Raw genomic sequence first — 23,830 nt, forward strand, 5'->3', positions numbered from 1 at the left:
AAGAATTGACGTTTATCTTGTTTGGCATATAAGGGCTAATTAAGCTGCCTAAATATAAGAATCCATAGCAATTCAAACCATGGTCTTAAAAATGGTTTTAACGTGTCATCTCATCCATGAACAAGACTGAGTTGTCTCGGATGAGTTTTCCGATATGTTTTGAGTCGTCTCATTCAACAATGAGACAAATGAACCATGGTTTTAAATCTCGTCCAATACATTAGACTTGTCTATCTGTCTCGTTGGCAGACAATACCGAGACATATCGGACGAGTCGTCTTGGTCTCGGATCTCGGGAGATTTAAAACCATGATTCAAACAAATTAATTAATATTAGAAAGTGCATTAGAATGAATTCCATATGAGAGTACTTGAAGGCATTGAACAAATTTATGAACAAAAAACCAAAGCACATCATCTTCACTATATGATCATTTCTCTATAATTGGAAATCCACTTTAGGGATCTGTATCAAGATTAGTAGCTGTCATACTGTTGACCTTAAGATTTCAGATGCTATAGTGTCACAAAATCCCAGATTGCATAAAAACTTTTTAACTAATCAGAAAAAGAAAAAGAAAAAATGTTGGAAAGAAAACAACTATCTTAGATGCTTACATACATACTACACTGAATGAAGAAATGTTACGAACAAATTCGAAGGGAATTGTCCTCCATACTGTTGTGCCAATTAACTGAGGCTGCTTCAGTCTGCATCACCAAGACCATCACTTCCATCCCCCTTCTTGGATATGGGTGCAAAATGAGAGCTAGGTCTCTTGGTTTGTGCAGCAATTTCAGCATTCTTTCGCAGAACAGCGCCAGGAGACGGGTAAGGACGTTGTTGAAAGAGAGGACCCTGAAATTCACAAATCCAAACTAAAGTGTTACTCAGCATTCTATGTCCTCACCTTGGCTAGCTCGGAGTTCATTGCTGTCTAGAAATACATACATATATCTTACCATATGAAATTACTAAATTGAAAAGCAGCTGAGACTATCATCTAATGCATGGTAAATACGTCGTGCAAAGGGGACTTATGGCTAAAGGAGGTTTCAATCTAGAAATGTAGGATAATGTAACCTTGCCAATAATACTATGGCAAGCCAAATTTGGATAACTGTAATAATGGAAGAGAGCAGTGAGATCTTGGAACGCAAGGATTTGAATGATATGGAAATAAATAAATAACCATATCTATGAAGTCAAGGTTGGACCAACAAAGCTGGTCATGAAGAAAGTTAAGGTACAATCTATACCATTTGTCACCCATCCTGCAAAGAGTACAAGAGACTGCAATTTGAGCACTAGGATGAGTCACGCTTGGGTCTCGACAGCTCTTTTTTTGTTGTTGATGTTGATACCTTGGGTATTTGGTTAGAGCACCCAACTAATCCCATGGGGCATGCATCTCACCCCATCCACATGTACCAGGTGTATTGGGATAAATCTCAGGGGGGGGGGATTGAACTCAGGACCTCCACTTCTTGAGGCGTGGTCCTAGCCATCTCACCAACCCCTTGCTGGTTTGGTCTCGATAGTTTTAAGAGCCTTATGGTTGTTCTTGCATTGATCTTAGCACTAATGAGGGTCTCTCTTATGGAGCAATACCACAGTTTGTACAAGTTGTCCCAAAAAAGAGATTATTTTTTAGGCACTTGGGTTTGAAGTTTTCCTAGGATTGAGGATTTAGAAAGGCCTTCACTGACAGGAAGATTTTGACCTTGTTTCACACTTGGTTTCTAGGCCGTCCCATATTGTATTGTATTTTGACGAGGATGATCGGTGGGAGTGGGGTGCTAATAAGGATGGGCTTTTCATGGTCAATTCTTTTTATGATGATTGGTTCACCCTCGTCCCATGCTAGTTTCTTTCCCTTTATTCAAGTGTGGGCCCGAGGGTGCCTTCAAAAGCTACAAGGCCTTTGTTTGGTTGGCAAATTCGGATGCGGGATATATTAATCATCTCCTTATTGTATGGTGGTTAAAGAGGTATGGTCATATTTCTTCTCTTTTGGACTACAAGTTGTCTTCCCTTCTCCATTGGTGCATTGTTTGAAGGTTGGATACATATGAGTGGGTCATGTGCTGCCGCAAAACGAATTTTGTAGAGCCTAGTTCCATTTTCCATATACTAGGAAAATTGGAAGGAAAGGAACGCCCATATTTTTTATTATCAAAAGAGTGTCAAATGTTAATAATATATGTAATTTCCTTTTTTATTCATTAATATATAAGTGGCACGAACTTTCTCCAATCTTTTCTTCTTCTCTTCTTCTCTAAATCCTCATCTAATCTTCTACATGGTATTAGAGTTTCTCTAGTGATCAGATTTTGGTTCTTTCCTCTTCTTCCGCATTTTTTTTCTTCTCTTGGTATAAACCAAATTTTCTTACCTAATTTGTACACGTTATCCTCATGGTGGTTAATGTCCTCTGTTTGGAAGATTGTCTTTGTGGTTGAAAAATATCCCTAATGCGATCATAGATCAAGGGATTTTCGTCAGTTTTTAGTAGGGGTGCACATGATTCGATTTGGTTCGGATTTTAGCAAAATTGAAACCGAACCAAACATGATCGGTTCTACAAATTTGAAACCGAACCAATCCAAGCCAACCTTGGTTCGGATCGGTTCTCGATTCTCATACTTATTATTTTCAATAGTAAAATTAAAATAGTTAAAACTTAAAACTAAAATAAATATTAAAACAAAGCATTACGCATAGCACATAACATGCATAAACAAAGCATCAATATATTATTTCAACATAAACAAAGCATTACGCATAGCACATAACATGCATAAACAAAGCATCAATATATTATTTCAACATAAACAAAGCATTACGCATAGCACATAACATGCATAAACAAAGCATCAATATATTATTTCAACATAAACAAAGCATTATGCATAACACATTAAAAATAAAAATCATGAAAAAATTAGAAAATAAAAATCATTTAAAAATTACTTTGTAAGGGATGATTGAAGATCAAAGTCATTCTTAAAACCAAATGTTGCTTGTTGTTTGTTGCTTGTTACTTTGTGATTAAAAGTAAAGGGGCACATTTTTTTGAGTTTTTGTTAGAAAAAAATAGAGGCGATGAAGTTGAAGACTTTGATAAGTTACCTCTAACACAATAACACAGTTGAGAGAGAGAGAGAGATAGATTACCTCTTTGTTTTTCGACGAGGTGGCGAGTGGCGAGATGAGTGAGGGAGATGAACGACGGCTAGGTTTTCTTTAGACTTGAAGAAGAGAGAAATAGAAAATATATATATAAATTGGTTCGGTTCTATTTTACCCTAATCTGGAACCAAATCAAATCAATTGGATATTTTTTTTTACAATCCACACCCGAACCAAGCCATGCTCAATCCGAACCAATCCAATCCAAAAGGCTCGGATTGGTTCGGTTCTCTGATTTACCCAATCCAATGTTCACCCCTAGTTTTTTGGGGTTGGTTATGGTGCGGTGTGGTGGTTAGGTTTTCAGATTGTATTTTTGGCCTTAAGGTACCCAACACTTTCATCTTTAGTATTGGACATCTATGATTTTATTTGGAAAGGGTTTTGGAGCCCTGCGATTTTATTTTGAGGGATTTTAAAACCCTGCGACTTCACTAGGATAGATTTCTCTATTTTTTTTGTAGATTTTGGCTATAAGTAATTCGTGCCGAGGAGATTTTCCACCAGAAGAAAATCGTTTATGAAAATATCTTAAAAGGAAAAGAAAATTATTTTTGTGAGGGGAAGCGTTGAAAATTGTAAAGCAATTTTATTGATTCTTGGCAATCCATTGTTTCATCATGGAGCATAAGAAAATCTTAGGTATATCTATTGGTTTGGTCGGAACTCAAATGACTTACATTTGCTTAAATGAAAGCAATTATATTGAGTGGTCAAAAGCGATAGAAATTTTTCTGAAGGCCAAAGGAAAACGAAGTCATCTTGTTAAAGATAAACCAACAACTCTTCATGAAAAATCTCAAGCTATGGGAGCAAGAGGATGCTCAAATAGTTACTTGGATGCAGGATAGTATGAAGTCTCAAATTAATGCCAACTCCATGATTCTGAATACTGTGAAAGACATCTAGGAACAGATGCATTCAGGGATGAATAATATTGCCCAAACTTATGAAATTACTCAGCAATATTTCACTCAACAACAAGATGATAGAACACTGGACTAAATGTTTGCATCATTGATGCGTATGCATGAGGAACTGAACAAGTATCAACTTATTACGAGTGATCTTCATCAAATGTAAAAACAAATAGAAGATATGGATTTTATCCAGCTTCTCCCCTTCCTACGATCCAAGTCTAATGCTGTGAAATCCCATATCTTGGGGAGCCTTGAGCTTCATCTCTTACAGATGTCCTTTCCTGATTGAAGCGAGTCACGTTATCAAAGAATGCTAATCCTATTAGTGATCATTCTACTTTGACTTCTTTGAAGATCGTGATGGTTGTGACCGAGGTTATAGAAGTGGTTGAGGAAAACGTGGTGGAGGTTATGGTGGTAAAGATGGTGGTTAAAATTCAAGGGGAGGTTGTTGAACCCAGAAGTGCACTAACTGTAGAATGGATAGCCATACCGTTGATTACTACCAGGATCTCCATGGGAAACCTATAGCACATCCGACTTCAGTGATATAAGTTCCAGATGCTAACATAGGGTCTGTCTCATATGATCAGAATACTGATAAAGAATCTATTGTTATTTCCTGAAAAGAATATGATAAGTTGGTCACCAAATCTTCTCACAATGCTACTCTAGCGACACAAGAATTGTACTAGAATAATTGTCAATTCTCTATGTGAGAGCTTGGCAAGAATTTATATTAGTAAAAATGTAAAAAGACAAAAATGTCCGTACAAACCAGAAATAAATAAAAACTAAATAAAAAGTTATATCTAAGTAACAACTAAAGCTAAAATAATAACTAGATTATTTCCAATACTCCCCCTCAAGCTGGTGCAAATATATGAACTAAACCTAACTTGACAAGATGAGAATTAGTGATAGACAGACCAACAGACTTTGTAAGCATGTCAACAAGTTGATTTGAAGAAGGTACGAAAATTGTCTAAAGATCACCAGATTGAACTTCCTCCCTAAGAAAGTGAATATCAACCTCAATATGCTTACTTCTTTCATGAAAGACTGAGTCAGAAGCTAGCATAATAACAGACTTGTTGTCACAGAACAAAGTAGAAGAACCTAAGATAGGAAATCCCAACTCTGCTAGCAAAAAAAGAAGTCAAGTTAGCTCACATATGCCAAGAGCCATAACACGATACTCAGCTTGAGTAGAAGAGCGAAAAATCCCATTCTGTTTCTTACTTCTCCACAAGATAAGGTTATCACCATAAAAAGTATAGAAACTAGAGGTAGATCTCCTATCTGTAAAAGAACCAGCATAATCAGCATCTGTAATACAAGACAAATGCAACTGAGCAATGGAAGAGTAGAAAAGCCCAAGACCAGGACGCGACTTCAGGTAGTGCAAGATACAATAAACGGCATCAAGGTGAGAAGTACGCGGAGTATGCATGACTTGACTGACAACATTAACCGTAAAGAACAAGTCCGATCTAGTATTAAACGACCTACAAGTCTCTGATAAGATGAAGGGTTTGACAAAAGATCACCAGAGTCAACATTAAAACAATGATTCTGATCCATACGTGAGGAAGCAGGACGACAATCAAGCATCCTAGTGTCTAGAAGAAGATTTAATGTGTATTTACGCTGAGAGTAGGGTATTCTATGTGTTGCTTCATACAAACGATATTTACTCAAGATATCACCATGGAAGTCAACTCCTTCAGTACCATCAGTCCAAGAACAAGTTGAAAAAAAGACAGATCAGACATTAACTTCAGAAGTTGGTGTGCCTACAACTTTAAAATTAACACAGGAACAAGATCATGAAATGGAAAATACATCAAAAGAGCCTAAGAAAGATCTTTTGGAGACAACATCTACTATTTTTGTTCATGATGCAGTTGTTCCATCACTACCTCAAACCGACTGAATCATCTCAACCGGGTACAATGAAGATTTTGTCAAGATAGAATATTGCAATTTGAAGTTAATGGTTCAACACAACATCAAGACATTAGAACAAATCTTCACCAAAAGGAATGAATCACAAATTATCATGATCATTCTCAAGTACTTTAAAACTCGATGACGAATTTTCTCCAACCAGTGGAGAATAATGCGGAACACAAATCAAATCAATAGTCAAGGGTTCTGACGAATTTTTTTTAATTATTTAGGTTTTCACTTAATTAGATCTAGATTTATCGTCAAAATTATTTTAGATTAGTTTTTTTTTTTTTTTTGGAGTTTAGGAGTCTATTTTTATGTTTTTGAGGCTTATTTTCATGTTTTATTGGCCCAAGGTCTTAGTATAATATTTAGGGACAGTTTGGTAACTTTAGGATGTGTTTTATTTAAGTTTATTAGGGTTGAAAATTTAAAAGAAAGAAATTTACGACAATTAGGTTTTTAATTTTATTATGACTCTTTGTTGATTTTCTTTATTTATAGATTGTATTAGGGTTTATTTATGGAGAATGCATGGAACAAACAAATTACATAAGTTTTTATTTTTTTTATTTTAAATGTTAGTGCATTCAACATGATTGATGCCATAGAAATCATTGGGGTGATTCCAAGGTAAATATCATTTTTTTCTTTAATTTTCTTCTTATCCTCTCTTCTTCAATCTATATTTTCTACTTTTTGGTTTATTATTATTTGTGAGATCAAGAAACCTTTAATCCTTTCAAGAAATCAATCCATAAACTATGTATTTTTAATTTCTTGATTCCTTAATTTCTTAATTTCTTGATTTCTGATTTTTGATTTTTGATTTTTGATTCTTGATTCTTGAAACCTACAAACCCCATTTTATTTTACCCTTAATCATTTCCTTATCCTACAAACCTTTAACTATGTTCATTGGGATTATGGTCATACTTGCACAAGATCATAATTAAATTACCCTACCGAAATCCTTACCCAATCCCCAACCAGAATTTCCCTAAATCCATCTATTTTCCTATCTCCCCTCATCGTTCTGCATCAGTTTCCCTCATGGCCTCCCTACCTTTATCCCTTAAAGAATCACCCCTATTGGTGACTAGTCTTTAACACATCAAAGGCCCCACGGCTGCGCCTCAAGGACATGGCGGATGGTTCCCTAATGGCTACTTGTAGTGGTTTATCAAGCAATAAGAGGGATGTGACACTTCAGGAGGGCACTATCCACTCAGGGATCACAATTGTATGTTTTGAGGACTAGGGGCTTGTCACCATCACTCTCACTGAATCTATTACCACTATCTAGTCATGCACCCAACTTCCTAGTTAGTAGAAATGACATCCATGTCCGTTTGTAGCAGTTCCCTCTCACTACATGATTTGGATGTTCTATTGAGAAAGACAATGTTTCTTCCAAGCCCATTGGCCAACCTAACCATTGAGACTTAGTTTATTAATCCATTCGTCGAGTCCTTCCCTAGTTGGTTAGCTCGATACTATGTGCAAAAAAGTCTCTATCACTATACAAGGTCCACACCCAAAGCTTAGGTTGTTATTTTGAGTACTTCTATCATGCAATTTCAACATTGTCCAATAGTCAAGTATTGAACTGTTTTGATTAACATGTTTATCATATAAAGAAAGAGATATAATTCTAGTAGCTTAGGACGAGTGGACTCATTAACAAAAAGATCATTTATTACACACCGTGGCAGTGGTATCTGCTGCTCGTGGCTGTACTCCCTTCAGACCAACTACCCTGCAAAATCAACACCAATTGGTTGAGAATCTTGAAACAAGTCAAGACGTTGTGCTCTTAAGTATTTAAAAGCCTAGATATTGATGAAATCCAAGTGACCTTCACAAAGTAAATATGACCGTCATACACAATCCAATGGAGCTTAAGAACACCTGAATCTTGAACAGTACATTAAAGAAAGAAGCATATGGTAGTAACTCAATGTTTTAGTCTTTATACTTCTCCGATTTGATAATGACACCACATTTTTTAGACAACAATAGCAAATATATCATGGCCTTTTATCAAACACGTTTTTTTTTTTTTTTTTCAGATGTGCATTAAGGGTAAATGTACGAGCATTTCTCTTGAATATCCAGCCAGATCTAGCAGTTGGAGCCAAGATGATCATTTAAATTATCGAGAAACAACGGGTATCAAGGCATGCAAATGTATATGAGATCATACTATATATATGAAAGCAAAGAACAAAGTTCACCCATGAAATGAATTGTGCTTGAATGAGATATGCATGACGTACCAGCCACCACGTGGAGCATCCGAATAAGAGCTAGGATCCATAGGATCCAACTCATCATCCTCACTGTAGGTACGTTTCCGGTTTTCTCTTTTATTGCCCTTTCCCAATGGGGGTTTTGAATTAAACCTGCAATTCCAAATTGAGACCGGTAAGTTGTAGTACTGAGGATTATAATATCTTTATTTAAAGTGATGTCGGTTCCGAACATATGTGAAATATGTAGGTAGATACAGATGAGTTTCTACTTTTAATGTGCGTGCCTTCTCGCTGATGGAAATAATATCCTGAAAATTTGGAATTCTTTTGTCTATTCGGGTCTGAGTTTTTCTAGATGGGCATTGTGGATTTGTTTGTTCGATGGTTAAGTCAAGACCTTTGTCACAAGAAGAAAAATAACATGGAAGATCTTCCCTTATAACATTTTTTTTTTGGAGTCTGGACGGATCACCCCACATGATTTTTAAAGGAGATTTTCATGATCAATGTAACATATGGGCGCAAAGATTTTTCTTCTTCAGGCGTTAGACAATAGGTGTTTTTTTATTCCTTTATTTTTCTCGAGGATATATCATAGATGTAACAGATATTTGGAGCAAGGCTTTGCTGTTGTTGAGATTTTATGAAGAGAAAGCCTAAAAAAGAAATTGCAGCAGCCCTGAAGCATTAGACAACCTACCAAGGCAGGAGAAAAAGAAGAAAGAAAAAACCAATGCTTCCAAAACTAAGAACCATGACACTCTTTCGAAAGATATTCCCCTGCAATCCTAAAGGGCATGACCAAACCGGTATGCAAAAATAAGAGTCTTGTGGTGGATAGCTATGTGGTGCACCCATGGATCCAACGCACGATGATATCGATGGCTAAGAAAACTGGGTTCTTCGACTTCGATGCCTCCGGAAATCCCATTCCGAAGTTCTCTATACATCGTCGTGTGTGCCTAGTGACGAATGGTAAGCTAATGAAAAATGGTAGCAAGTTGAAATGTTTTATTAACTATAAAGCTCTAAATATTTTTGTTTTGTTATATAAATATACGTCATTTTACCATAAAATGTTTATGTTTTATTATCTAAAAAGCTCTCAAATATTTCTGTTTTACATCATACAAATACCTCATTTTTATAAAAAAAAGTTAATGTTTTGTAATATTGATTTATAATCTAGAATCATCTCATCTCACCCATGAAAGGTTTTGTTTTGTAAATCATAGTGATGTTTCATATTTACCATAAGAAATTTATATTTTATAACTTAAAAACCTCTTATGTTTACTTCTGAGATATCACGTTTAGTAAACTTAAAAATATCTCATTTTCTTATCAAGTATTTATGTTTTGAAAACAAAAAAATATTTTCTATGTTCAATGTTATCTATGATAAAAGTATTTGCATTTACGAAGTATGTATAGATGATATTGTGACGTGTACTCGTCACATGGATACCTAGTAGTGTAGTTTAGGAGTGATATGATGGACAATCAATCTTGGATATGGATAATACCTTGTTTATGATTATGGATGGGTTATTCAATGAGTAAATCGAGATGAAACATGACATTTGACAAACAATTTCTAGGTATCCATGGAACGAGTTATAATATTCAGTTTTCGTGTTTTGATTCTTTTTTAACAAAATGGAATTAAAACAATTATTATACTGAAGATAATCATCTCACCAATTTCTTCGGGATTTCTCACAAATAAAACACCTACTTATATTATTTTAGTATATTGGTGAGTCGAAAAATGACCGTGAAACTACCTTGCTGGTAATTCCTTGGCTCTTCCAAAAATGAGGAATCACCTAAGATATTAATGAATTTGACTTGCTCCCTGGTGGTATGGGACGCCTTGGAGACAGTCACTCTCAACGAAGGCTGAGAAATACTAGTTATATCTTTTTCCGATAAACATTAGTTTTGGTTATAAAGAAGTTGACGTTAGTAGTGAGAGGGATTTGAGATTGCACATACGCTTGATAGGCATTAGACACGAGGTTCACACTTGGTTTAGACATAGATCCATCCTAGACTTTAGTTGTCAAATTGTTGACAGCCATTAGGTTTAGTTGAGTCATTGACCCTATTGTCAAACTGCAACCCGGGCCGGAAAATATGGCATACTGCGAATGACACCACACTCTCTACGGGAGTCAATGGATACCATGCTAGACCGGTAAATTAGCACAAGTGAATAAGCCTAGCCCGCGTTAAAGGCCAACAATGTTAGGATCCCCCGTCAGTAAATTAATAGGACCTCGGATCCGTTCTATGCATAATAGAACTCTGCACAACTGGGCAAGCCAGTTTTGATCAGAAGATCAATCACTAGCTTGGACCCACTAGAGATACAACTCACCTCATGCATTGTGATATGATGTTGTATGCATATTTATTATGTCATTACATAACTATAACTGAACTGTAATCAATTGGTTATCATTGCAATGCTCTAGATATGCAGCTATCATGATATTTACTCGTTTTCTTCTATTAGTAGATGACATATAGTAGATGCAAAACATAGTTAAATATAATGACCGATTTATGCATCATGACACCGTATTTTTAAGACAACTTAGAAACTAGATTGTTTTATCACCCCTGGGTGACTAGCTTAGGGTTAGTTGGTACGTGTTGGGCAACTTTGTCACTCATACCATTTTTTTCTACCTTTCAGGTTTTCCCGTAGAAGACACCTTCTTAGTGGAGGAGTACGTTGAGGAGGAACCGTATTAGGAGCTAGAATCGGAGACATACTACAAGCCAGACCCAGATTCAAAGGTCGTGCCCTGAGGAGCCATCTTTCTGCCGTTGTACGATCTCCTCTCCCTAACAATAGGTCTTTTGTTAGATGTCAGGATGTCATTTGCTTATTTATGTATATTATTTTTCAGGATGTAGTTGGTTTCTTGTACAACTCTCTTTTTAGTTATCGCTACAATATGTTATGTCATTGAATATCTTTATATGATAGTATCACCCATGCTTTAGATAAAATTATTGTGTTATGAATTGTTAGCTTGTAGAAGAATAAATTCTTTCTATTGCTACGTAAATTGAAATTTCTTTGGGTAGATAGGTCTTTGAATTATCTCAACTCTCGCTCCATACCTTGGGAATCATAAGAGTCCCAAGGCGTGGTATCAAGACCAATAAGCTTTAGGTACTGGCAGATCTCTCCCCCACATAGTTTTGAGGGTTATGCTCAAGTTTAGAATTTGGGGTAAGGATGAGTATCCCCCAGTCATGTTGTCGAATCGACATATAGTCGGATTTAGGACGTGAGAAATTTTGTGGTGAAAAAAACTTCGATTCGTCGTGGTGTTTCAAGATAAACCCTAGATGTGTATCTAGGGTGTGGTTGTGTACTTGTGGTGGTTATAACTGAGTTTTGGGGGCTGTGTGGTGTTGTTTTCAGATGTTTTAAAAGGTTTAAATGTTGTGAGTGGTGTCTAGGTCATTTTTTGGCGGAAATTTGTTTCTTTTTTATTTACCCAAAATTAATAGAGTTTTGCATCTCCTACTTTTGCCTCACCTCTCTTAGGTTCTTTTACACAGGTTGTTGTCTACATCTTTGTGTGTTTGCTCCTCCTCGTGGTTGTTCTAATGGATGAACGTAGCTCTTCAAGTGATGATTTGGCCAAACAAATTACTTCTGTAAGATGGAATGAAAATAACTATCACTCTTGGTCTGATGCTATAAAGGTATTCTTACGAGCCAAGAAAAAAATAAAGCACTTTGTTGAAGATACTCCTCCTGAGGATTCAAAGAACTATGAAGATTAATGGAGTGAATATTCATTGGTTATGACCTAGTTTTGGTTAAGCATGGAACCTTCTTTAAGATTCAAGATCAAGAGTCTTGCATTGATTCAAGACTCTCAAGTCTCAAGTCTCAACTTCCAAAGCCAATATCAAGATTCAAAGCAATCAATCAATATTTCATCATTCATCATCAAACATTCAAGCTTCAAATCTTCAACTCAAGCATTCAAGACTTAGGATTCAAGAAATAATAATACAACATACAAATATACAAGTACAACAATACAAGAAGTCAAGACTTAAGATCAAGATTCAATACATCATCATTCATCAAGTATTCAAAGCACTCAATAATTCAATATCATCATCATCCCAAGTCTTAACTCTCAAGTCAACTCACCATTATCATTATTTTTCAATCCAAAATCAAATCTCAACTCTTCACTCTTGAGGTATTTATATATTTTTTTTAATTGTGTTAATATGTTATTATTACTTTGTTACATGTTAGTTTGTTAACTTGTCGTAAGTTAGAAATTAGATTAGAAATAGAATTTAAAACATACTTTGACTCACATTTGAATTACCTAGAGCTTTGAAGTTCAACTCGTCAGCCAACTCTTTCCTAAGACCAAAGTCTAATGACCCCGGTTGGAAATACGGGCATTATCGTAGTGCAAACGGAAAAAGTCAAGTTGAGTGTGAGTTATGTGGCTGCATAAGCCAAGGTGGCATTGCACACCACAAAAAACATCTAGTGTGCATATGTCGGGATCAAATGCAAGGGCATGTGATAAGATTACACCCAAGATCTGAAGAAAGATCATGGAATACATGAATAAGAGTTCTAGGAAAAAACAAGTTGATGCAATGAGCTTTGAAAGTTACATTGAAGGTGGTGGGATTCATGAAGACGACGATGACATTGTCACATATGATACTCCTACATCAACAAGACGTAGTCGACCACTGGTCACCCCCCCCCCCCCCCAAATGAAGAGCTCTTAAAAGAGCTCGAGCACCTAGTCCACTTGATAAGTGGTGTAAACCACATTCAGAGGATGTGGTCAATCAAAGAAGAAAGGGTAAAGGTCTTGTTCAAACAATCATAGAACGTAGTACTAAAGACGGGAAAACCACCATTCAGTACATAGCTAAATGGTTATACCAAGCCGGTATTGCTTTCAACACCGTTAAACTAAAAAATTTCAAAGCAATGGTTGGAAGCGATTGGTCAATTTGGACCTAGACCCAAACCACCTTCATACCATGAAATACGAGAGTCATGTCTAAGAAAAGAGGTAGAGTTTATCCAAGATTTAATTACCAAATATCAAGAATCTTAAAAAATCTATGGATGTACTCTAATGACCGACAGATGGACAGATAGAAGTCGAACAATAATTAACTTTTTAGTTAACTATCCTACAGGAACAATGTTCCTTAAATCTATGGATGTTTTGGCCCATTCTTACGGCCAAGTATTTATTTCAATTGTTAGATAAAACAATAGATGAAATTAGTGATGAACATGTTATCCAAGTTGTAACAGACAATTTCGTCGCCTATGTGGCCATCAGTTACCTCTTAATAGCTAAGAGGCCTCGCTTATATTGATTGCCATGTGCGGCACATTGCATAGATCTCATATTAGAAGATATAAGTAAATTGCAAATACATACTATAACTAAAGATAGAAAAGTAGATGTTTTTATGTATAAACATGTTTTACTTTTATAAAGAATGCGTGCTCATATAAATGGTTATTTACTTAGACCTACAACAACACGTTTGCTACTGCCTTTCTGACACTACAAAGCCTTCATGGGAAAAAGGCATAAATTAGAAGCTTTGCAGTGTTAGCTAATTGGAACAATGGGCCTTGGTAAAAGGCCCGAAGGTAAATTAGTTGCCCATATTATCTTCTCCCAAAACTTTTGGACAAGTGTTGTTAAAGCACTTGGAGATTCCATGCCTTTAATTACTGTGCTTAGATTAATAAATGACGATGAAAAGCCACCCATGGGTTATATTTATGACTCTATGGAAAAAACAATTGACAAAATTAAGAAAAATAATCAATAAGAAAGAAATTATAATAAAGTAGTTGATATTATAAATAAGAGATGGGGCAGCCAAATGTCATCTGTCTTATATGCGGCTAGCTACATCCTTAATCCAGTCGTATACTTCCAATCCGTCAATCATGATGAGGCGGATTCGACGCATATAGTTGGATTCCTTGATGTCTTGGAAAAGATGATTCCAACGCAGGAAGAACAAAATAAGATCTCATTGCAGCTAAATCGATACAAAAACCGTGAAGAAATTTTTGGAAGGGAGATTGTAAAGAGATTTAGAACTACAAAGATTCCAAGTATATATAATTAGAAAAAATTAAATATATATTTTGTTATTGTATGTACTTTGTATTTTAAAATTAAAATATTTATAATTAAATACAACCGATTGGTGGTCCGCTTATGGAGTTGATCCAATTACTAAGGATCCGACCTTGAAGAGATTGGCTATTATTAGAATACTTGGCCTAACATGTTCGGCATCAAGATGCGACGTAATTGAAGCACATTTGAGATAGTATAACAAATTAACAACTTAACTTATTACTTCTTGTTAGTAGTTAGTAGTTACTACTTATTAGTTACTAACTTAACTTAAAATTTATAATGCATTGAACAGATTCATACAAAGAAGAGAAATAGACTTGAGCAGAAGAAGCTCAATGATTTGGTCTCCGTGCAATACAATAAAAAATTGCATGAAAAATTCAAGCAAAGGAAGGAGAATCCGGGATTTCACGACCCTATCTCTATTGAAGACTTCAGTGAAGATCATTCATGGCTCACCAATGCACGAGAAGAGCCGGTGTTTGAAAGAAAAGACTTAACTTGGGCCCAAGTTAAAGAACCATTGGGAATAGATGAGATGTTAGTGTGAATAGGTGATAAAGAAATAGAAGAAGAAGAGATATATAGAGAAAAAGATGACGATTCAGATGATGATGGGAATGGAAGTGATGATGGCGCAAGAGGTGGTCCTAATCCAGATGTTCCCTAATGGATTAGAGATGGTTGTGTGGAATATGACGTAAATCAAATTTATTAAAGACTATATTTTGTAATTTGTAATTTCTAACTTTCATTTTTAATAAAGATTTGTGATTTTTTACTTGAATATCATAAAGTTTTGTTGATCTTTCATATTATATACATATTTGTAAGTCTTACATAATTTATTGAGATTCTTTATGATTTGTTATGATTTTCTTCTTTTTTCTGATTTTTCAAAAAAAATGTTGACCAACATGTGACCGCATATGTGCACGCCTATGTTGGTCGCATATGCTATTTAACAACATTGGACATTGGAAAGAAGATCTGGAGCTCTCTTACAAAGATGTACTCTCAAGAAAATAATGTGGATAGGGTGTTTGGGTTGTTTGAGCGTTTGTTTACTACCAAATAGGATGATAAACCCCTTAATGAACATCACAGCAATCTGAAAGGTATGTGGGAAGAACTACTACTTTATCAACTTCTGAGCACTGATTTGGAAGTTTAGTAATGTCAATGAGAAGAGTTCCAAGTTGCGTTGTTATTATCTAATGTAAACTCAAGTGTACAGTGTCTTTAAGGATTAGATTTTGACTGGTGAACAGCTTCCTACTACAACGAACGATTATTCTCGCTTTCAGAGGGCCTCTCTTACGCACTCAGCTCCTTATATAAAGGAGTCATTTGCTTTAATCACTAGTAATGGTACTCGTGGGACTCCTCGTGGTGAATGTGGCGGTACTTGCAATGGTGGTCGTAGTAGTAATCGTGGTGGTGGTATTGTTCTGGTCGTGGTACCGATAGGTCAAATTGGAAATGCAACTATTGTGGTAAGCCAAGACATATCGAGGATTATTGTTGGGAAAAATAGGGATGCCTTGACTATGCCCACAATACATTTGTTGATACGTTTTCCGTATCTGTCACTTAACCATCTGTTTCCAAACCCCCAATTATTGATTTTGAGTCTCAAGAAAATCATATTGCTCAACTTAGCCAGACCCTTCAGAAATTTTCAGGTCTACCCTCTCCTTAATATGCTCCCACAGCAACTATGGTCAATAAAGTTAATTCTGCTTTTGTAGTTGCTCGATCCTCTACATCTTCCTGGGTTATTGATTCTGGTGTTAGTGTTCACATGTCTGGTATCTCCTCCCTCTTTTCTAATTTTCACTCATCTAGATCTCATATTGTTTTAGATGATCATTCTTCTCGCTCTGTCCTTAACATTGGTGATCTTCACCCTACCAATTCCACGACACTCACTTCTAGCTTATTTTTTACTCTCTTTCGTTCAGTCAACTAACAAACTCACTAAATTGTTTTGTAATCTTTTCTCCCACCTCATGTTTTTCAAGACCTCAAAACGAAGAAGGTGATTGGTTCAGGGAATGAACGGAATGGGTTGTATTTTCTAAACCGTAATGAGTCAATTCCTACTTTGAGTATTGTCGTCTCTCTTCTACAGTGGCATTATCGTTTGGATCACCCGTCATTGCAAAAGTTGCATCAAGTTGTTCCCACATTGAGTCCTATTTCAGTATTAAAATGTGAGGCTCGTCAATTAGGCAAGCATCACCGTAGTAGTTTTCCTCCTAGTCTAACGAGTCATCAATTGAGTCCTTTTGATGTAGTCCATTCAAACATTTGGGATCCTACAAGAATAAAAGTACTTGACTTTTCTTACTGTCATTTTTGCGAATGATTACTCGAGAATGACTTACCTTTTTAAGACCGTTCTCAACTACCCAAGATTTTCTTAGCTTTTTATAATGAGATATTTGTTCAATTTGAACGTCATGTTAAAAAATTTTGTTTCGATAATGCCCTTGAATATACCCAGTTGTATGTCTGATTTTTGTAGAAACCATGGTATTACCCATCAGACTACTTGTCCACAATAGAATGGCATAGCCGAATGTAAACTTCGTCATCTTCTGGATGTGACTCGTACCTTATTGTGTAAGATGTCCATTCCAAAACCTTATCAGGCTAATGGTGTTGTTACTGCTTCTTACCTCATTAATCGAGTTTCTACACCTGTTCTGGGTAGCCAGATACCCTTTTCTTTGTTATATCCTAAGGCCAAGTCATTTTCTTTTGTTCCACAAGTTTTAGGGCGTGTCCTTCATCCATATTCTTAGGATTGGTCATGATAAATTGTCTCCTCGTGCTATTGTCTTTTTTGATTACTTTAGGACTTAAAAGGGTTATCGTTGTTATGATCTCGTAGGGCGTCGGTATTATATTAGTGTTAATGTCACCTTTTTTTAGTCAACTTTTTTCTCTACATTGGGTCGTCAGTTCGATTTTGATATGGTTTTTTCTCGTCAAGGGGAGTTAGTTTTGCCTATTGTTCCTCTTACAATGCCATATCCTCCTCATTTGCAGGCTTATCAGCACTCTCAACATCACCCAATTGTATTTTACGGTCCAACCGCACCCGAAATGACTCTCCTGAGGACCTTCCACTTCCTGCTTCTTCTGAGGATCTTCTTATTGCATTGCATAAAGATATTCGTTCCTGTACTAACCATCCTATTTCTAATTTTGTATCTTTTCATCAGTTTTCATCTACTTTTCATGTTGTCCATTGTTTCTATTCCTAGTACTTATCGTCAGGCTTTGTCTTCTTCTAGATGGAAATTTGCTATAGATGACGAGATGCATGCCCTTTATCAGAATTAGACATAGGACCTCACCACTCTTCTTTCCAAGAAGACCATTGTTGGTTGTCAGTAGGTATACACGGTAAAATATCAACCCAGTGGCTCAGTTGATCGTCTAAAGCTCAATTAGTGACTAAAGGGTATACACAGACTTATGATGTGGATTATTGTGAAACCTTCTCACCAGTTGCTCGCCTCAACTTTGTTAGAATTCTTCTATTTGTCGCAGTAAGTTCTAAGTAGCCACTTTACCAACTAAACATCAAAAATGCATTTTTTCATAGAGATTTACAGGAGGAAGTGTACATGGATCAATCCCCCAGGTTATATAGTTGCGGGGAAAAAAAATCTTATGCATAGGTTGAAAAAGGCATTGTATGTACTAAAACAATCTCCACGTGCATGGTTTGACCAATTTAGCTCTTTAGTGCTTCAGTATGGGTCTCAACATTCCACCTCTGATCATTCTGTATTTACTTGGCATTCCACCTCAGGTATTATTGTTCTCATTGTGTATGTCGATGACATTATTGTCACTAGAAGTGACTGTTGGTATTGTCCAATTGAAGGCTCATCTGGGTACTCAGTTTCATACAAAAGACTTGGGCCTCTTTCGTTATTTCCTTGGGATTGAGGTTGCACGTTCTAAGGATGGACTCACTTGTGCCAATGCAAGTATGTGTTGGACTTTATTATCTAAAACGAATACTCTAGGATCTCATCCAATTGATACTCTATGGTTTCTTCTGTCAAGCTTGATGCTACACAGAGGAAAGTTATTTAGGACACTAGGAGGTTGGTTGGGAAACTTATATATCTCACAGTTACTCGTCCTGACATTGCTTATGTTGTGGAAGTGGTCAATCATTTTATGCATGCCCTCGACAATCTCATTGGGAAGCTATCTGTTATATTCTACGCTATCTGAAAGGTGTTCTTGGAAAGGGTTTCTTATTTCGTCTTTCATCTTCCGTAACTATTTCTGGATACTCTGATGTTGATTGGGTCGAGAGTCATTCTACCTTTGGTTATTGCACATTTGTTAATGGAAATCTAGTTACTTGGCAAAGTAAAAATCAAAACGTTGTGGCTCGCGCTAGTGCTAAAACGGAATATCATGCAATTGCTCACTCTGCTTCTGAGATGTCGGTTCATTATCTTCTTCGCGACATGGGTATTGATGCTCCATTACCTATATAAATGTATTGTGATAACCAGGGTAGCATTTTATTGCCAGCAACCCTGTCTTTCATGAGCATACAAAGCATATCGAAGTCTATTGCCACTTTCTTTGAGATTTACTCATGCGCAAACAAATTGTCACACCCTATGTGAAGTCGAGTGATCAGTTGACAGATTGTCTCACTAAGCCATTATCGCGTGTACCTTTTTCTTCTTTATGTACCAAGCTGGACATCTTTGATATTTATGTTCCAGCTTGAGGGGGAGTGTTAGAATTATGTATAATAGAATTTTATTTCTGTCATATTCGTGTGTGTAAGTGTGATAGACCTAAGGCTTTAATTAACATTGTGTTGGTTATTTATGTAATGGGGGCCCACCTAATGTTATTTATGTGGGCCCCACATAATTTGTATTTGTTGTTTTTAATAAATAATAAGAGGCTGAACCCTACAACCAATTATGTGTTCGGCTCTCTTTCTCTCTCTTCCTCTCTAATCTTCTTCTCCTCTTCTACTTGCTCTAGTTTTTTGGTTTCTTACTATATAAATGTGCGTGTGCTTGTGTTTTGTAGTCATCTTTCACTAACAGTAGAAGTAGAAAGCATTTCTCTACAATAGCACCAATAGCAGTTAAAAAAGCCTCTGTTAACTTGCATAACTGCTTCATAGGTATATGTTCAACATGTCAGATATATGGCGCATCGTCATGGTATAGGAATTCCTACATGATCTCTTCCAGATATCTTTTCCCAAGAATGATGCCATGGATTATGAGGTTCATGTTCAGATAGTCGAAATTTACGATGAGCAAGTATGAGACCATCTCACAGAAGAATCGTCAAACACAAAATATCACTTTGTTTCTTCTTTCATATATGAGTCCTTTTTTTATGATTAATTATAATAGTCGAGCATTGCAACATTCTGTATTTTTTTTCTTAATGATTAACAAATTAAATATACAGAATTGTACAAGCAAAAGTGGGTTGAGTTTTCATTATGCTAGAATGCCACCTGTGCATCCACCATGGATGTTCTTAATCTATTGAAATTTGGTGAAATGCAACCACTGCAATCGACAACCAAAGCAATTGTTCCCACGAGTTTTCTCTTTATAGCTCAAGGTATATTTCTTAGATTACCTTACATAGGTGGTGATGTTTCTTTCTTGATTATGATGGTGAAGGTGGTATTTCCATGACTATTTGTAGTGCATTAACAATGCATGTTCATGGGAAAGATAATTTTGGAAACATCCTACATACTCACCTACATCTGGTCCTTTGTAGAGAGTGAGAGGGTTAATAAGTCAAAAGTTATAGGAGATAAACTAAAGAAGGCACGATGTATCATTAAGTATCTCTCCTGTTTGGGAGATGTGATTACAGCACTGGCTCAAAACAAGTCCCACATCCCCCACAGAAACAGCAAACTTACACAACTTTTAGAAGTTTCCTTAGGTTGCAACTTCAATTAACTCAGAATACCACTTTCCAAATGTGAAAAAATACTTTGCCAAAATGAGTTCAACAAGAAGGCATACGGTTCTTTGTTGAATATTCACCCACAACCACTTCCAAAGAAGGGTCCAACTCAATTTTTAATATTTCTTATGCCTTGACAACCGTTTGAGGTAGTAATGCATCCAATTCACCACCTTAAACTTGAAGTTATTTTCTTGATCATGAATAGAAAACTTTTATGTAATTTTGCATAAATTTTTCCACAGATGACGGAATCCAAAAGGGGGTGGGAAATAAATCTAAAAGCAAGAAAGGGTATTCCTAGTCACAACTGATTTCCCACCCTTCTGAAAAGAATCATGGCTTCCAACTAGCTAACTTGTGACATAATCTTTCAATCACTGGGACCCATTGAGATTTCAATTTAGATTTGGCTCCTAAAAAAAAACCCAAAAATGTGGTAGCAAGAGAGTTAATCAAGCAACCAGAAATCTCTCTGCCAGAAACTACTTCGAAAGAGATTCTACTTCCTTTGAAGATTTATAATTAAGCATAAACTACTTTGAAACAACCCATGAGGACTTTATGGCTCCTCAGATATAAAATGGAGGCCACTGGGATAAATAGATAAGATCAGTAAATTGCTAATGGATATCATCAAGTTATCCCCATCCAAAGGAAAACCCTCCAATAAAATTAAGACCGAGCATTCATAAACGTCCCTACCAATGCTTCCACTATAATATCAAACAAAAAAGGGGAAAGAGAATGTCCTTTTCCTAAAACAAGGTCCTAAATCGAGAACTGATGACTATGGCCAAGAAGAAAATTGAAGACACATTTATACATCCAATTTCTCCAAATATTTCCAAAACACATCCTCCCTTCTAATGTCCAACAAATTCCCATTCACATGGTTCAACCATGGTTGTATATTTTTCTATGACTAATAATAAAATGACTCATTAAAACATACGCGGTCTGTACGAGGTTGACGTGGCAAGTGCGCAGAACCGTAGATCTTTTTCCTTGTGTATCCCGAAGAAAAATATTTGTGGTTTTGTGCACTTACCACGTCAACCGCGCACAAACAGAGTACGGTTTATCGAGTCAGATTACCACGATTCTTTTTCTATATCAACCATACAAGCCACCTTGAGCTAAACAAATCTTAGCCCATAGCCAATTATTTCATTTTTTATCAGCACCTCGTCTAATTTTATTTATTTTTATTTTTTGAGTAAAAATTTTATTGAAAATAAAGAAGCCAAGGCGGCCGCCCTGCTATACAAAAGGAGCAGCAAGCGAAAACAAACCTCAATCTCGAATAAAGATTTTTGGCTAAAATCTTGTAAGCACTCCCACTAAATGTATAAGTCACAAATATGATATATCCTTTACACATTGCTTCTTGGGGATAACAGCAATGAAGATACTAATGGAATAATGTAATGTTCAAAATATATATATATATAGATATATATATATATATATATATATATATATATATATATATATATATATTGACCAAGTCAACTAACGTTGACTGGGTCAACCATTGTTGACTCAAGTCAAGTCAACTATTGTTAACTCAAGTCAAATCAACTCTAGTCAAACAACTTTGACTAAGTCAAATTGATTAAAGTCTTTTTAGAAAATTCTAAAAGAATTAGAATTTTTGTAATATCTAGATATTTAAAATATCTAGATTTTTTTTTTTTTTTTAAATATCAAATATGATATTAGCTGATTTTTGTTTGTTGTTTCATTTTTTTTACATAAAGAAAGAAGAAAAAAGTAAGAAGAAAAAAAGAAGAGAAAAGAAAGAAGGAAGAGAAAAAAAAAAAGGAAAGGAAAAGAAAGAGAAACAAAAAAAAAAAAAAATGTAGGCCCTTGCAACTCTTTATAATAGTTTTAGTAATTTAAAAAAATATATATTGCTGATTTTATAATTGTAAAAATAGAAATTGTTTTGTTTTTAAAACAATTCTGATTCAGTAATTTTAAAACTAAAGTTGTTTTCTAAATTTTTAACAACATACATATACTTTATACATATTTATATTATTGTTTTTATGAGTTTAAAGCATGCTAGTAGTTGTTGGTTTGTTTAAAAAGAATTATTACATGCTTGTAGTTGATTTATACATGTTTTATACGTAATTATATATGCTAAAAACAAAATACAGCAACTATGAAAGTTGTTGTTTTTGTATAAAATTGACAACATGTATGTTAGATAGAGGGATAAAAAAATGATTGCTTTATATATACGTTATACGGGCTTTATACGTACGTTATACGTATTTTATACGTGTTAAATATAAAATACACCAACTATGAAAGTTGCTGCTTTTATATAATATTTTACTATGTATACTTAGATTGAATACTCAAACCATTTGTTACTTTATACATATTTATATGTACTTTATACATATTTTATACATATTTTTGTACTTGCCAAAAAGAAAAATACAGCAACTATATGAGTTGTTGTTTTTACACACAATACATATATTTTGTTCACATTTTTATAAACATACATGATTTTTTGATAAGTTAAACTGGTGGACAGTTTACTTTAATCATTTTAGTAATGGATTTCCAAGAAATGTTTCTAATTAAAAAGTTGGGTAGAAAAGTAATTTATTAAAATAAATATGAAAACGAGTTCTCAATTGAATGTCGTGCTTTTAAAATACGTAGTTAGTGAGATGCTTCGGCGTATGCCTTATAAGACACAAAAAGGAGAGAAAAGATGAAGTGATGCTTCAGTCATAGACTGTGTAAGACACGAATGAGAGAAATGCTTCGACTAAGGGTCGTACAAGACACGAAAGAAAGAAAAAAGAAAGAGAGATGAGACTGTACATTTAAGAGTGGACTGTGTATTTAAAACACGTGTATGTTTTACTTTCATTACGTTTTGAAAAAAAAATAAATACTTATATGTAGTATTTTAGTGATTTATTAAAGAGATTGTGAAAACCTATAAAGATAACATGTAGTGACATTTCCGAAATGATGTGTTATTCTAGGATAACAGTAGCATTGTTTGAGTTGTTATGTATTATGGGATGCATAAGACCACAACATCACAACAGGAATCCGGGAATTTCTTTTTTATCTTTAATAGAGAACAAGATGTAGATAGTTGTATGATTGATAGAAAATATCCAGGATCACATGCACACCAGATTAGCATAGATGAAGATGGCTAGTTAATGATCATTAATAGTCTAGAGTAGTCAAGAAAGAATGACCTACTTGAGTTGGCCCGTTTCTTAAGGCCTTGGTCAACAGCCAACCTGAGCCGGAAAACAG

The 23,830-nt window shown here is 35.3% G+C and overlaps 1 protein-coding gene across 6 annotated transcripts in view; it reads right to left on the reverse strand.

Moving 5' to 3' along the window:
* Positions 1 to 389: 389 nt before the first annotated feature.
* LOC147394256 (WW domain-containing protein) overlaps positions 390 to 23,830 on the reverse strand; it is an 87,184-nt gene continuing 63,743 nt past the window's right edge. For 5 of the 6 annotated variants that reach the window (XM_086453906.1, XM_086453902.1, XM_086453901.1 and 2 more), the window contains 3 exons: positions 8,346 to 8,471; positions 7,774 to 7,825; positions 390 to 859 (listed from right to left, as the gene is read on the reverse strand). In XM_086453906.1, coding sequence (XP_086310032.1) covers positions 707 to 859; positions 7,774 to 7,825; positions 8,346 to 8,471 — 331 coding nt within the window. In that variant the 3' untranslated portion in view covers positions 390 to 706. Of the gene's footprint in view, positions 860 to 7,773; positions 7,826 to 8,345; positions 8,472 to 11,883; positions 12,004 to 23,830 lie in introns of those variants that run through there. The other variant, XR_015181444.1, reaches the window with a different exon arrangement.

The sequence above is a fragment of the Akebia trifoliata genome, chromosome 9 (assembly GCF_017979445.1).
Source record: "Akebia trifoliata isolate Shusen 1 chromosome 9, ASM1797944v1, whole genome shotgun sequence".
Lineage (NCBI taxonomy): Eukaryota > Viridiplantae > Streptophyta > Magnoliopsida > Ranunculales > Lardizabalaceae > Akebia > Akebia trifoliata.